Here is a 16,465-nt window from a genome sequence, read left to right as displayed (position 1 = left end):
ACACACACACACACACACACACACACACACACTCCATTTCCGACAGCTACTATAGCAGACATAGACACACACACACTCCTGTTCCTACAGCTACTATAGCAGACACACACACACTCCTGTTCCTACAGCTACTATAGCAGACATACACACACACTCCTGTTCCTACAGCTACTGTAGCAGACATACACACACACACACACTCCTGTTCCTACAGCTACTATAGCAGACATAGACACACACACACACACACACACACACACACACACACACACTCCTGTTCCTACAGCTACTATAGCAGACACACACACACACACACACACTCCTGTTCCTACAGCTACTACAGCAGACATATACACACACACTCCTGTTCCTACAGCTACTATAGCAGACAGACACACACACACACTCCTGTTCCTACAGCTACTATAGCAAACATACACACACACACACACACTCCTGTTCCTACAGCTACTATAGCAGACATAGACACACACACACACTCATGTTCCTACAGCTACTATAGCAAACATACACACACACACACACACACACACACACACACACACACACACTCCTGTTCCTACAGCTACTATAGCAGACATAGAGACACACACACACACACACACTCCTGTTCCTACAGCTACTATAGCACACACACACACACACACACACACACACACACACACACTCCTGTTCCTACAGCTACTATAGCAGACATAGACACACACACACACTCCTGTTCCTACAGCTACTATAGCAGACACACACACACACACACACACACTCCTGTTCCTACAGCTACTATAGCAGACATAGACACACACACACACTCCTGTTCCTACAGCTACTATAGCAAACATACACACACACACACACTCCTGTTCCTACCGCTACTATAGCAGACATAGACACACACACACACACACACACACACACTCCTGTTCCTACAGCTACTATAGCAGACATATACACACACACACACACACACACACACACTCCTGTTCCTACAGCTACTATAGCAGAAATAGAGACACACACACTCCTGTTCCTACAGCTACTATAGCAGACACACACACACACACACACACACTCCTGTTCCTACAGCTACTATAGCAGACATAGGCACACACACACACACACTTCTGTTCCTACAGCTACTATAGCAGACACACACACACACACAAACTCCTGTTCCTACAGCTACTATAACAGACAGACACACACACACACACACACACACTCCATTTCCTACAGCTACTATAGCAGACACACACACACACTCCTGTTCCTACAGCTACTATAGCAGACATACACACACACTCCTGTTCCTACAGCTACTATAGCAGACATAGACACACACACACACTCCTGTTCCTACAGCTACTATAGCAAACATACACACACACACACACTCCTGTTCCTACAGCTACTATAGCAGACATAGACACACACACACACACACTCCTGGTCCTACAGCTACTATAGCAGACACACACACACACACACACACACTCCTGTTCCTACAGCTACTATAGCAGACACACACACACACACACACACACACACACACACTCACTCCTGTTCCTACAGCTACTATAGCAGACATAGACACACACACGGTAATGCTAACACGTCCATTTCTCTCTCTCCAGCCACAGGACGGGTATCGCATGGTGCAACAGTTCCAGTTCCTGGGCTGGCCTATGTACCGGGACACACCTGTGTCCAAGCGCTCCTTCCTCAAGCTCATCCGCCAGGTGGACAAGTGGCAGGAGGAATATGACGGAGGGGAGGGACGCACCGTCGTACACTGTCTGTAAGTACCTAGCAGTCATGTCTCAACCTACACCTAGTACTGCACAGTAAACCTTTATTAGCTCTGGACTTCCCAAATGGGTGGAAAGAGTAGGGGGTTCTTAGGTATTTGATGTAACCCCCCAAAACCACCCCTCTAATTCGATCCAACATAGCCGCCCAAAATGCCACCGGGGTCACAGTGACACTGGACCACTCCGATGGGACAGTGAGAAATGTCACTGTCCTCCTCTGATGGTGATCACATACACTTTCCATGGGGATGCAGTCCTCACAGCACACCATCCTGCCTTCTGACAGCCTTCTGGAAACTGACATTTTGAAGGCCCACCAGAAAGCGCTCAATGCTCGTACAAACACTGGCTTTCATCAAAATGAACCATTCAAGCACAAAGCCATTTAAAGTTCCACTTCGTAATTCGAAAAAGAACGAAATAGCAGCCCTGCCACTTGGTTTGCTATAAATCTCAGGAATGGGGCTGGACATATTCTTCAAGACTATATCATTAATTCAAAATAATTTTTAAAAAACGGTTGACAATCGCAATCTCTGTATCTCAATTATTTGACACATTAGTCTGGCCCAAGTATACTATTTAACTGGATAAATCAGTGTGATATCACAGTATGAATTTGAATGTGCAATCCGACCCAGGTGATCTCCACTTACTAAATAGGAGAAATAGAGGAGAGAGGCTGCTGAATTTACCAGAGGGAGATAATCAAATCAAATGAGCTTGTAGTTCCCGATGCTGCCCAGATCTAGATCGTAATGCTCCGGTGGGAGAGGCCTCTGGGTGGGTCTCTGTCTCAGCTCAATCTGCCCTTCCTTATCTCCAGCAGCCCCACTTTACTCGGATAGATGGAGGGGAGGAGAGGAGAGAGGGAAGCCGTGAGAGTCTCCCTCGTTTCCTGAGGCCCTAGTTGGGTGGGAAATCAAATCGGAAAACGGAGGGAGGGAGGGATGATGGGAACGGAGGAGTGTATGTGTGGACGACAGGGTCATTGTTGATGTAATCTGTGGCTGGTGCTGTTTAACAGGGTTACTGGCCTGGTCTGTAAGCCAGAGAGTCCAAAAGAATCACCCAGATACATGACTCTCATTAGAGTCTCCGAAGAGATTCCAATCGCCCCCGACCAGAGCAGCACACACACACACTTTAAACCAGAGACAATCAGCACAATACACATACTGAACGAAGCCAGCAGGGTCTGCCGCTAAACAAACGTCAGAAAGACAACACTGCCCCACCCCCCACCCTCCAGTAAATGTTTAGACTGCTAGTTTAGTCTAAATCACAGAGCTCCCTCCCTGCATCCTTATGTCCAAACAATCTGGGCTATGACAGCCATCGCAACCGTCTCAACGTATCTTGAGCTACACCCTTTTCCCTATATAGTGCACTCCTTTTGACCAGGGCTCTATAGGGGCAATAGTATGCCATTTTGGACATAGCCCGTTTCACCGGAACATTCTTGAAACATGCGTAAGGCATGTGGAGATTGACAGAGGTCAACTGCTGAGGGAGTTGAGAGAGTATGCATCCACTGAACTCAAACTGCTGAGGGAGTTGAGAGAGTATACATCCACTGAACTCAAACTGCTGAGGGAGTTGAGAGAGTATACATCCACTGAACTCAAACTGCTGAGGGAGTTGAGAGAGTATACATCCACTGAACTCAAACTGCTGAGGGAGTTGAGAGAGTATGCATCCACTGAACTCAAACTGCTGAGGGAGTTGAGAGAGTATGCATCCACTGAACTCAAACTGCTGAGGGAGTTGAGAGAGTATACATCCACTGAACTCAAACTGCTGAGGGAGTTGAGAGAGTATACATCCACTGAACTCAAACTGCTGAGGGAGTTGAGAGAGTATACATCCACTGAACTCAAACTGCTGAGGGAGTTGAGAGAGTATACATCCACTGAACTCAAACTGCTGAGGGAGTTGAGAGAGTATACATCCACTGAACTCAAACTGCTGAGGGAGTTGAGAGAGTATACATCCACTGAACTCAAACTGCTGAGGGAGTTGAGAGAGTATACATCCACTGAACTCAAACTGCTGAGGGAGTTGAGAGAGTATACATCCACTGAACTCAAACTGCTGAGGGAGTTGAGAGAGTATGCATCCACTGAACTCAAACTGCTGAGGGAGTTGAGAGAGTATACATCCACTGAACTCAAACTGCTGAGGGAGTTGAGAGAGTATACATCCACTGAACTCAAACTGCTGAGGGAGTTGAGAGAGTATACATCCACTGAACTCAAACTGCTGAGGGAGTTGAGAGAGTATACATCCACTGAACTCAAACTGCTGAGGGAGTTGAGAGAGTATACATCCACTGAACTCAAACTGCTGAGGGAGTTGAGAGAGTATACATCCACTGAACTCAAACTGCTGAGGGAGTTGAGAGAGTATACATCCACTGAACTCAAACTGCTGAGGGAGTTGAGAGAGTAGGCATCCACTGAACTCAAACTGCTGAGGGAGTTGAGAGAGTATACATCCACTGAACTCAAACTGCTTCCTCACTTTGTGACGCTCTCCTCTTGCAACTCTTAAAAGCTCTTTGGCTTTCAAGACAGTGCTGTAAAGACAGTGAAGTTACACATCTGGAAACGGTTCTGAGAAAGAGCAGCTTTTCATGAGAAGTTTACGAACTACTTAGAGTGCCAGCAATAGGCTATGTTCCACACTTTAGTGTCAGTGGGTAGCCAATAGTGTGCAATGGTGGATTAACAGTAGTGTGGCGCCATCTAGAGGGCAACATCAAGAACAGCAAGCACAGGAAGAGACGCTGATAAGTTTAGTCAAGCTCTATGAAAGGAAATGGAAAGGGGGGATACCGAGTCAGTTGTACAACTGAATGCCTTCAACTGAAATGTGTCTTCGGCATTTAACCCAACCCCTCTGAATCCGAGAGGTGTAGGGGGGCTGCCATAATCGACATCCACGTCTTTGGCGCCGGGGGAACAGTGGGTTAAGTGCCTTGCTCAGGGGCAGAACATGTCATGAATCAACCACCATACATCACTGATAATGTTATTCATTCATGAAGCTTACAATTAGTTGGAAGTATCAAGCCTGCAGGTAGAACGTTTTTTAATTTGTATAAAAAGTTAAGATAATTTTAAGTCAGGGGTGCTAACGCTTAGAAATTCTGACAGTTTTTTTTGTGTGTTATAGGTAGATGTATATATGTATAATCATTAATATTATGTCTTGGTCTATTATCTATCCCATTCTTTCTCCTTTCTTTCTTTCTTTGTCTCTCTCTCAGGAATGGTGGAGGACGCAGCGGGACGTTCTGTGCGATCAGCATCGTGTGTGAGATGCTGCGTCATCAGCGTTCGGTTGACGTGTTCCACGCAGTCAAAACACTGAGGAACAACAAACCCAACATGGTCGACTTACTGGTAAGAACCGGTCCTGATCTAGGATCAGTTTTCTCTTTTAGATCATAAGGAATAACATTACATGGATCGGTGGGGGGGGGCACTGCTAACCCTTAGAGTGGTTTTCTGGTCCTCACTACGAAGCCTACAGTTGGGTACTTCTGGGACAAGTCGGGTTGCCAAGGTCTATTCAACTTGAGTCCAGAATTATTAAGTGATTGAAATGTCTGTTGACGTTTACAATAAGGAGAAAATAGCACTGTGAATAACTCGGCCATTATAATGAATTAAAGGCAAAGTCAACTCAGCCATGTCTAGTCCAGTCATCGTCAATAATGATGTACTCTTCTTCCCATTCATCCACAGGATCAATACAAGTTCTGCTATGAGGTGGCACTGGAGTACTTGAATTCTGGTTAGCTGGGCTGAAAGATACCCCCCCCCCCTAACCCCCGCACCACAGCCCTCACAGCTTACCTGGACTGAGTCTCTTCAACTTGAGTGAATGTTGGTTACTGGAGGATAGAACTGAACTGCTGAACAGGGTCATCCCATCGCACCTCTACGGATTTAGGCTGAGGGGAGGAAAGAAGGTGGTTTGGAACCGGACGCTTTTGCACTGCCCCCCCGCCCCCATTCTACGATAAAATGTCCCTGAACTTGATTAACTTTACTCTGTCTCATCCCTGACCCCCCCCCCCCCCCCCCCACCCCCCACCCCTCTCTCCTCTTTCTACTAGACTGTGTTAGTATTTACCCTCGTCCTCCCCTGTCCCTCAGAACAGCACCTGATCACTGAACAGGAGTTCACACTGATGTATTCTACTGCCCCTATGTCACCCCCCCCCCACCCCAACCCTAGTCTTTTTTTAAGTTAATTTTTTCAACAAAAAAGCTCTCCTCTTGCCAGTAAATCCTGTTTATTGCCTTTTTAATCCTCATCGGATGATCAATGTCATTTCCATTTTTGTGGGGAATGCGATATAAGTGTAATGTTGATGATATGTTGTTTTTTATCCTTGTTTTTAATTTCCATTGATCTTTTTTTTTTTTAACAGTGTTTGTTAATATGATGAAGCTGTTTGACATGTATAGTTGTAAAGTTGAACCGGCATTATGAAAGAAAGCAAAATCTTAAATGTGTATGCTGCCATTGCTTCGGTCGCATTGGCTGGAGGAGGAGAAGAAAAACGCACTCCGGTACCATCCACACTCAAGCTTTTCATCACGTCAGCAGATCCAAAGCTTCATTCATTGTGGTCACTATTGTTAATATTGTAAATATTATGAAGTTGGACAGACTATTTATTCATTGAGAGTTTTTTGTGAAGCACATTGAGTGACAATCATGATTTTTTTTTTTTGGGGGGGGGGGTCATATTTGTTTTCTTTTCTCGAACTCTGCATAATGTTGACCAGATGTATTGTAAGCCTTTTATTTATCTTGTATGGAAAAAAACAACTCAAACTTACAAATACATACATATCTACTGATATACGTGTGTTTTTTGTGTGTTGTGCAGATTATTTTCTTATTTTCAATGACGGTCTAGGAACCGTGGGTTAACTGGTCTAGGAACCGTGGGTTAACTGGTCTAGGAACCGTGGGTTAACTGGTCTAGGAACCGTGGGTTAACTGGTCTAGGAACCGTGGGTTAACTGGTCTAGGAACCGTGGGTTAACTGGTCTAGGAACCGTGGGTTAACTGGTCTAGGAACCGTGGGTTAACTGGTCTAGGAACCGTGGGAACCGTGGGTTAACTGGTCTAGGAACCGTGGGTTAACTGGTCTAGGAACCGTGGGTTAACTGGTCTAGGAACCGTGGGTTAACTGCCTGTTCAGGGGCAGAATGACAGATTTATAGCTCGGGGATTTGAACTTGCAACCTTTCGGTTACTAGTCCTCTAACCACTAGGCTACCCTGCCGCACCAATAGAAATCTGAGCTGTGGAAAACAGTTTCTCCTGGCTCATAGACTACTTTCAGGGTAAGGAATAATCCAATATTGTTATAAAATACCTTGTACTTCAAGGTTGAGTTTTTTAAGATAGGCATGCCATGAGATACTGTATGTTAACAGTTGGTCTGATTTGAATTTTAGCCACAACTTTTTGAAAAAAAACATTTAATGATCATGATAAAGTTGCATTGAATTAATTTCAGGAATACCAGTAGTAGTGAAGAGCATACCCTTTGTTCAATGGCAGAAATACACTAAGTGTACAAAACATTAGGAATCTGTCCTAATATTGAGTTGACCCCCTTTTGCCCTCAGAACAGCCTCAATTCGTCGGGACATGGACTCTACAAGGTGTCGAAAGCGTTTCACAGGGATGCTGACCCATGTTGACTCCAATGCTTCCCACAGTTGTGTCATTGGCTGGATGTCCTTTGGGTGGTGGACCATTCTTGATACACACAGGAAACTGTTGAGTGTGAAAAAACACAGCAACGTTGCAGTTCATGACACACTCAAACCTGGCACCTACTACCATACCCCGTTCAAATGGCACACATACACAATGTCTCAGTTGTCTCAAAGTTTAAAATTCATTTTTTCCTGTCTCCTCCCCTTCATCTACACTGGACAATTGTGGACACTATCCATATACTGAGTGTGCAACATTTGAATGGTTAACTTCATTAGTTCCAGTGTGCCTTTTAGCATATATGAACTTGTGAGTTACCTTGATAATTATTCTACAGGAGTTGACATAGAGAGGGGCAGAGGTGTATCATGTTATAGGTCTGTCTATATGACGATGCATTTGTTATTTGATAGTGTGACGATGGGCAATACAAGGCCCCCGGTGGCTTTAGCCTCTAAATGTAACATGGCATAGGATTCTGTGTTACAGTGAGGTATTTAGAATGCTGCTGATGTTATGTGGAGACACCGCAAGTCACCACAAGGTGGCAGCAGAGACCAGCGCCCGAGCCTTTATGAACCCAATGACTCTTGTCTGCTGCTGACTTTCTGATTGGAGCTGTTTTGTCAGACCCTCTCACCTCGTTTTGAATGCAAATGAATGTCAAATATGGTACCCATATATTTCTACAAATAATTGGCCAATATGAATGTGTACCCACATAACTATCTGCACATGTTCAACTTTACACAGGCAAACCTCTCTAGTTGTATATACTTGTGTGACACTCATTGTACACCATGCGCGAGTTACAATTCTTCACATTCCTTCATTCTATTCAGCATGAATCATTTTTAGATGAGAAAAATTGCTGTCAGAGTGCCATCACAACGAAATTGATAGTAAATGATCCAGTCGTCATATATGACAGCCAATGAATTTCGTGCTTGTGAAAACAGTGAATATACCTTATCCAACCGCAGCCCAAGAAGAGGACAGAGACCCTCCTTTCTGCCTATGCACAACCAACCAACCGCGGGCAGTCATTAATAATTCAGATAGTATTGCTTTGGGGAGTGACGCGAAGGATACAGATGCTCGACTACTTTCCCCCCGTTTAAATGGTTTTAATTCCACGCGTAATTTCTGCTCCTTATCGTGTTCGACATAGCATTTGACATCTGTTCCAGTTTTTGATCGGTTGTGTAGGCTTCTGTATGTCGATATTGATGTAGTGTCGTTAAAAGATGCCTCAACCGAAATCCCGAAAAATCGCCGTCCTGGGATACAGATCCGTGGGTAAGTGGGCGCAATTTAGTCGTTTTCGGTGATAGCGAGGTATTTTGTGCTCTTTCTGTGTAGGCAAGTTCATTGACGATGACTACACATACTACTAGCAAATATGTAGCCTAAACGGCATGCACATAGCTACTGCTGCCAGGTCATTGATTGTTAAATCAGCCAGTCAGTTGAATGTCACTCGACTGGAAACTCACGACTCTAGAGATTTTGTGAAGCACTACTAGCTACAGCAGCACCAGTGTTGCTAAAACCACAGAATCTCCATTCGTAAGCTACATTTTCACGTTTCGTTGAATAACATATGCAGTCAGTGGCACGTGATGCATTATCCTCATCAATTGTAATTGAATAACTTAAATGGCAGTCAATAGTTAATTGTGTTATGCACACAGTAATTTATTTTGTTAAGTCAATGTTTGTTAAACATTGAGTGGTTACACAGCTGATGCCACAGCAGTTGAGGACAGCGCAAGCGGTCCTGATGCTGGGACGTAAATTAATACGTCACGACTCACGAAAGTAGAAGCATTAATGTCCATGTGGCAGCTTTTTAAGGGAGGATTTATCCATTTACCTCAAATTACATTCCATATGCTAGTGAAGTGACAGCCCTGTAAGTTTTAAACCAATAATTGCATGCTGACCTAATTCATTGACTTATTTTGTGCGATGTGAATGGACACTAACATTGAAAGATCATCCACTTAGAGCCTAGGCACTTCTAAAGCCAGTGCTGCAGGTAGGAATTACCAGGAGACTTGTTCAAAGGCTTGTGTCTAAACAATAAAATTATGGCCTTGTGACTGTGCCGTTGAAGACATGATTATTTTAGATGCAACTAATCCGTTTTAAATGTAGTCTTTAGTAGCAAAATTAATGACAGATTTCTTTAGTTATTTTCGGACTATTTTGAAGATGTGCCTATGGCGTCTCAAAATGGACAAACAGTACTATTGCCGCTCTCTTCTTGTTTAAGGGAGTATGCGTTCAACCGATCGGTTCGACCGATCTGAAGCGTGCTGATTTAGCCAAACCTGTAGATTCAGAATTAGGCTAACCTATGATGTCACAGAATTGAATCTTATCGGTTGTCTCAATGTCATTTCAACCAAAATTAATATGGCTGATATTACTATGGACACACTGATATCGTACATGGACAGGCTTATTTGTATGTCATTTCCCATTGTGTATGGACTGGGATGACACACACACACAGTTAGTGCAAAGGTTGCTGGGGGCAGGCGTGCGAACATCGCATCACATCACACTTGACTTAGCCTCGATTGGACTCTTGGGAGCTGGGACTGTGGAACGTGAAAGCTGTTGTTTTCTCCTCCATGCAGTCATACTGGACATCCTGGCTTTCCACACCACCACCCGACTAGTTGAATCCCAATGTGAGTGGAATTTAGCCTAGGCTTAGATACGCCACCTTGGTATTGCAGTCAATGTCAGAAGTTGAGCCCCTAACATGATTGTCTCCAAGCTGTCTTCAGAACTTGGTCCACAAAGAGCAGTGGATATGCTGTGGAAATGTTCCATGCAAGAGATTTTGAGGCTACACATAATTTGGGTATTACTGTCAGGGATTGGACCTAGATGTCACCGCCTCCAGTTTTTTAAACAAACCTCGCAGTTTGGTTCACAAAGACAATTAACAATGTTGGTACCAGTGCCTGCCGAGTGGCTCAGGGGTCTAAGGGCGGTGCCACTAGAGATTCTGGGTTCGAGTCCAGGCTCTGTCGCAGCTGGCCGTAATCGGGAGACCCATGGGGGCGGCGCACAATTGGCCCTGCGTCGTCCGGGTTAGGGGAGGGTTTGGCCGGCAGGGATGTCCTTGTCCCATCACGCACTAGCAACTCCTGTGGCAGGCCGGGGGCAGTGCACGCTGACACGGTCGCCAGGTGTACGGTGTTTCCTCCGACACATTGGTGCGTCTCGCTTCCGGGTTAAATGGGTATTGTGTCAAGAAGCAGAGCGGCTTGGTTGGGTTGTGTTTCGGAGGACGCACGGCTCTCGACCTTCGCCTCTTCCGAGTCCGTAGGGGAGTTGCAGCGATGAGACAAGACTAACTACCAATTGGAAACCACGGAATTGGGGAGAAAACAAACAAACAACGTTGGTACTATTGGCCAAGGCCTTTCCATAAGTTTGGTTCATTCACAAGACAAGTGCAAGAAAATCAAGACAATAGACTACGACAGTACATGGATTAAATGTAGCCTACAGCCTGCTACTAGTCAATTCCAGTGTTCAAATAAATTCAACAGATAGGCTGTAAAACAATTGAAGATGTCCCCATTTCTCTGTCTTCATGTCCTCATAAAACTTTTTTTTGCCATCCTAGAGTCCTAGTAAGATATTGTACTCAAGCTATTAATAAAAAAAAATGTGTGTGTGTTTTGTCAGGCTACGTACTATAATATACATCTTTTTTTGTACTGTATACTAAGGGACCAAAGGGCTCCTGCTGTGCGAAACAGAGGACTCCTAGATAGCAAAGCTGTAAATTGGCATGTCTCCCGTCTTTGTAGTGGAGTCGTGCTAAATCTTTAAATATGTCCTGTGGTCATGCGCTTTGGCTCGTGCCTCATTAAAGCCAATGCATTGAGGAGGAAACCAGTTTGCACAGTGCCATGCAATACACTACTCCTTCCTGTTTCTCCACCCATTGGATCAGGTCAATACATTCTCAACGTGTAAACTAGGGTTGGGTGGTATATCCAAATTTCCATAGCTTCATTCCGTTCCTGTACCATACCAGGGTATACTGTATTACCAGCAGTGTATACAAGGGGTGCTATTTCTTTCAAAATGTTAACAAAGTACTAGCGAATTCCCATAGCAGATGCCATCCTAATGCTAACAAGCTCAAGCGAACATAGCCTAAACTAAATGCAAGGACAGACAACCCACCAGACAACCCAACAGACAAGTTATACAACTATCTCAAAAGGCTACTCGCACTTGATCCAGAATGGGATTGATTGTCTTTGCTGTAACTAAGAAGTTGGATATTGCAAGCTAGCCACCTAACATTATAGCTGTGGAATTGAGAGGAGTGGGGGTGGTTTGCATCTTCATCAACAACAACTGATGTGCTGATTTGAGCACGGTGGAAGTGTTGGACCATTGTTTACCCGTCTTGGGATACCTGATGGTCAAATGCCGACCCTTCTACCTCCCTAGGGCATTTTAGCTGTATTCTTGATTGTTGTATACATTCCAACTCAGGATGAGAAAAATAATAGGCTGGCACTTAACAAACTGTACAAAACTACAAACAAGCAGGAAAACATACATCCACAGACTGCTTTTCTGGTTGCCGGCGTCATTAAGACAAGTGATGCCCAACTTCCATCAACATGTCTCCTTCGCCACTTGTGGCAATAAAGTCCTAGACCACTATTATTTTACCCACACGCAATTATGCAAGGCCCTCCCTCATCCGCCATTTGGAAAATCAGATCATGACTCCGTACTCCTGCTTCCTGTTTACAAGCAGAAGCTCAAACAGGAAATACCCGTGACTCGCTCCGTTGAGAATGGCCACCAGAATCAGAGATTATGCTACAGGACTGCTTAGCTAGCGCTAATTGGAATATGTTTTGAGACTCCACCGATAACATCAATGAGCTGACCACCTCCGTTACTGGCTTCATTAGGAAATGCATCAGCAACGTTGTCCCCACAGTGAAGGTTTGCTCCTTCCCCAATCAAAAGCCCTGGATTAACACAGAGGTTGGCGCTAAACTAAAGGACAATCCTAAACTATCGCAGACAACTCTGAGGCTACGGCTGAGGACGGGAACAAGTCCCTCTGTGACCTCCGCAGAGTCATTAAACGAGCAAAAGGACAATATAGAAATAAGGTGGAATCATATTGCACATGCTCCGATGCCCGCCTCATGTGGCAGGGGCAACAGTCCATTACGGCCATGATGCGTCAAACGATGCCCCTCTCCCAGGCGAAGTCAATGCGTTTTATGCACGCTTCAACAATAACAACATCGTGTGAGGGGCGTCACCAAAGGACTGGTCTTTAATCAGGGCAACACTTGCAAGGCTGAGAGGCCTGATGGTATTCCAGGGCGCATTCTCAAAGCATGCGTAGAACAGCTGGCAGGAATATTCACTGTTATTTTCAACCTCTCCTTGTCCAAGTCTGTAATCCCCATGTTTTAAAATGACCACCGTCATTCCTGTTCCCAATAACTCTAAGGCTTCATGACACAATGACTACCGCCCTGGGTTTCCATTAGGAAAATGTGGCATCGGACATTTCACCAGCAGCATTTTAATTTACCGGACATTTTAGAGATTTACGGGACCCATATGCATTAGGTGCGTAACCTGATTAGGGTGTCCACCCACGGTGCTCAGAATTACATGATTCCATTTAGGTCATTCTCACAAAACTGTAAAAAAAAAATATATATGTATATATATATATACAGTGCCTTGCGAAAGTATTCGGCCCCCTTGAACTTTGCGACCTTTTGCCACATTTCAGGCTTCAAACATAAAGATATAAAACTGTATTTTTTTGTGAAGAATCAACAACAAGTGGGACACAATCATGAAGTGGAACGACATTTATTGGATATTTCAAACTTTTTTAACAAATCAAAAACGGAAAAATTGGGCGTGCAAAATTATTCAGCCCCTTAAGTTAATACTTTGTAGCGCCACCTTTTGCTGCGATTACAGCTGTAAGTTGCTTGGGGTATGCCTCTATCAGTTTTGCACATCGAGAGACTGAAATTTCTTCCCATTCCTCCTTGCAAAACAGCTCGAGCTCAGTGAGGTTGGATGGAGAGCATTTGTGAACAGCAGTTTTCAGTTCTTTCCACAGATTCTCGATTGGATTCAGGTCTGGACTTTGACTTGGCCATTCTAACACCTGGATATGTTTATTTTTGAACCATTCCATTGTAGATTTTGCTTTATGTTTTGGATCATTGTCTTGTTGGAAGACAAATCTCCATCCCAGTCTCAGGTCTTTTGCAGACTCCATCAGGTTTTCTTCCAGAATGGTCCTGTATTTGGCTCCATCCATCTTCCCATCAATTTTAACCATCTTCCCTGTCCCTGCTGAAGAAAAGCAGGCCCAAACCATGATGCTGCCACCACCATGTTTGACAGTGGGGATGGTGTGTTCAGGGTGATGAGCTGTGTTGCTTTTACGCCAAACATAACGTTTTGCATTGTTGCCAAAAAGTTCAATTTTGGTTTCATCTGACCAGAGCACCTTCTTCCACATGTTTGGTGTGTCTCCCAGGTGGCTTGTGGCAAACTTTAAACGACACTTTTTATGGATATCTTTAAGAAATGTCTTTCTTCTTGCCACTCTTCCATAAAGGCCAGATTTGTGCAATATACGACTGATTGTTGTCCTATGGACAGAGTCTCCCACCTCAGCTGTAGATCTCTGCAGTTCATCCAGAGTGATCATGGGCCTCTTGGCTGCATCTCTGATCAGTCTTCTCCTTGTATGAGCTGAAAGTTTAGAGGGACGGCCAGGTCTTGGTAGATTTGCAGTGGTCTGATACTCCTTCCATTTCAATATTATCGCTTGCACAGTGCTCCTTGGGATGTTTAAAGCTTGGGAAATATTTTTGTATCCAAATCCGGCTTTAAACTTCTTCACAACAGTATCTCGGACCTGCCTGGTGTGTTCCTTGTTCTTCATGATGCTCTCTGCGCTTTTAACGGACCTCTGAGACTATCACAGTGCAGGTGCATTTATACGGAGACTTGATTACACACAGGTGGATTGTATTTATCCTCATTAGTCATTTAGGTCAACATTGGATCATTCAGAGATCCTCACTGAACTTCTGGAGAGAGTTTGCTGCACTGAAAGTAAAGGGGCTGAATAATTTTGCACGCCCAATTTTTCCGTTTTTGATTTGTTAAAAAAGTTTGAAATATCCAATAAATGTCGTTCCACTTCATGATTGTGTCCCACTTGTTGATTCTTCACAAAAAAATACAGTTTTATATCTTTATGTTTGAAGCCTGAAATGTGGCAAAAGGTCGCAAAGTTCAAGGGGGCCGAATACTTTCGCAATGCACTGTATATATAATAATTACATTTCTTCTTTAATCACTGAGATTAGGATCTGTACTTATCTATTTCATTATTATTATTATGTTTTTGATCAGATAATATGAATTTTTACCAACATTTTCACCAAATTCTCTGCAGTTTACGAAGTCCAAAAGAGTTATAAACAAACAAATATGTTTTAACATTGCTCCTCAAATGACACGGTCAGAGTTTAACATATCACTAAAAATCCAAATATTTCAAATGAAATTCTACAAATATTATAACATTTTACTCTGACTCTTTCCTAATTTAATCTCTTTAGCCATTTCGGTACTGAAAAGGCCAAGTGGGGGAAAGGGGGTGTTTGAAAATAAGAACTTCATTCTGAATTTGCGCTCATCTAAGGACTACTCCTCTAGATCAGGCCAGGGCAGAGGCTCGCGACCTGATTCAATACAGCCGGTGGAATCATACTCAGATCACATAAAGAATTTTTGATAGTAAAGTTTTGAAAAACGTATTTGTTATTCAAATGAATAACCCAATGAACACTCGCCTTTGTGTAATGATTTAACTCCCACCGCTTGTGGGACATTTATTTTGAAGGCACATATAAATAACAACTGCACGAGGACAGACAGTGACTGACAGGCTGGCACACGTATCACAGTTACAAATAGTAGCTAGCTAGAAATTGCACAAAAATTAGTTTTTCAAAGGTTTCAAAGAAAATGAAAGTAGACAATGAATGTAGGGTGTTCCAGCAAGAGTCAAAATATTGCTTTATTGAGGTATCAAAGAGAGCATCCTCTGTCCTGAAACACTACAACTTGTCCCGACACTTCCAGACGAAGGATGCAGAGAAATATAGGAATATGTCTTCTGAGCAGAGGGCAGGTGCATCGAAAGAGTTGCTTTCTCAGTTGCAAAAGCAGCAAGGACTTTTCAGAAAACTGCATTCAGCAAACGACTGAAATGTGAGAGCTAGCTATGTACTGTCCCACAAAATTGCTAAACATAGCAAGCCATTCGCTGAGGGTGAATTCATTAAAGAATGTTTCATTGACTCTGCATTGATACTTTGCCCCAACAAGAAGAGCTGTTTGGAAATGTTTCCCTGTCAAGATGAACAGTGACACGCCGTGTTGAGGACATCACAGAGAATATGGAACAACAGTTGAAAGACAATGTAAAACTTCATTGTCGGAACTAGAAGCACAAGCATTTCGCTACACTCACATTAACATCTGCTAACCATGTGTATGTGAGAAATCAATTTGATTTGATTTAAAGGATTTCACCTATTTCTCCTTGGCCCTGGATGAGAGCAGTGATTTGACACGGTGCATTTGTTGATATTCTTACGAGGCATAACCCCAGACTTTGAAATTACAGAAGAGCTTGCTTCAGTGCTGTCAATGAAGAGCACAACCACAGGGAAAGATTTATTGGAGGAGGTTAATAAGTGTGGGGCAAATCTGGGACTGAGTTTTGAAAAGTTATCCAGTGTGACCACTGATGG

The 16,465-nt window shown here is 43.7% G+C and overlaps 2 protein-coding genes across 16 annotated transcripts in view; both read left to right on the top strand.

The window, feature by feature from the left end:
* LOC110490935 (receptor-type tyrosine-protein phosphatase mu) overlaps positions 1 to 6,709 on the top strand; it is a 296,571-nt gene extending 289,862 nt beyond the window's left edge. For all 12 annotated transcript variants that reach the window (XM_090199474.1, XM_036943993.2, XM_090199471.1 and 9 more), the window contains 3 exons: positions 1,653 to 1,816; positions 5,101 to 5,236; positions 5,582 to 6,709. In XM_090199474.1, coding sequence (XP_090055600.1) covers positions 1,653 to 1,816; positions 5,101 to 5,236; positions 5,582 to 5,635 — 354 coding nt within the window. In that variant the 3' untranslated portion in view covers positions 5,636 to 6,709. The remainder of the gene's footprint in view (positions 1 to 1,652; positions 1,817 to 5,100; positions 5,237 to 5,581) is intronic.
* A 1,730-nt stretch (positions 6,710 to 8,439) lies between these two features.
* rheb (Ras homolog, mTORC1 binding) overlaps positions 8,440 to 16,465 on the top strand; it is a 35,276-nt gene continuing 27,250 nt past the window's right edge. Inside the window, exon 1 of one of the 4 annotated variants that reach the window (XM_021562585.3) lies at positions 8,440 to 8,882. In XM_021562585.3, the coding sequence (XP_021418260.1) occupies positions 8,831 to 8,882 (52 nt within the window). In that variant the 5' untranslated portion in view covers positions 8,440 to 8,830. The remainder of the gene's footprint in view (positions 8,883 to 16,465) is intronic. The other 3 variants (XM_021562587.3, XM_021562586.3, XM_090199468.1) reach the window with 3 other exon arrangements.

The sequence above is a fragment of the Oncorhynchus mykiss genome, chromosome 15, assembly GCF_057628025.1.
Source record: "Oncorhynchus mykiss isolate SJ-2025 chromosome 15, ASM5762802v1, whole genome shotgun sequence".
NCBI classification, from domain to species: Eukaryota; Metazoa; Chordata; class Actinopteri; order Salmoniformes; family Salmonidae; genus Oncorhynchus; species Oncorhynchus mykiss.
Note: the sequence above shows the minus strand (reverse complement) of the source record. Positions and strands in the feature narration are given on the sequence as shown.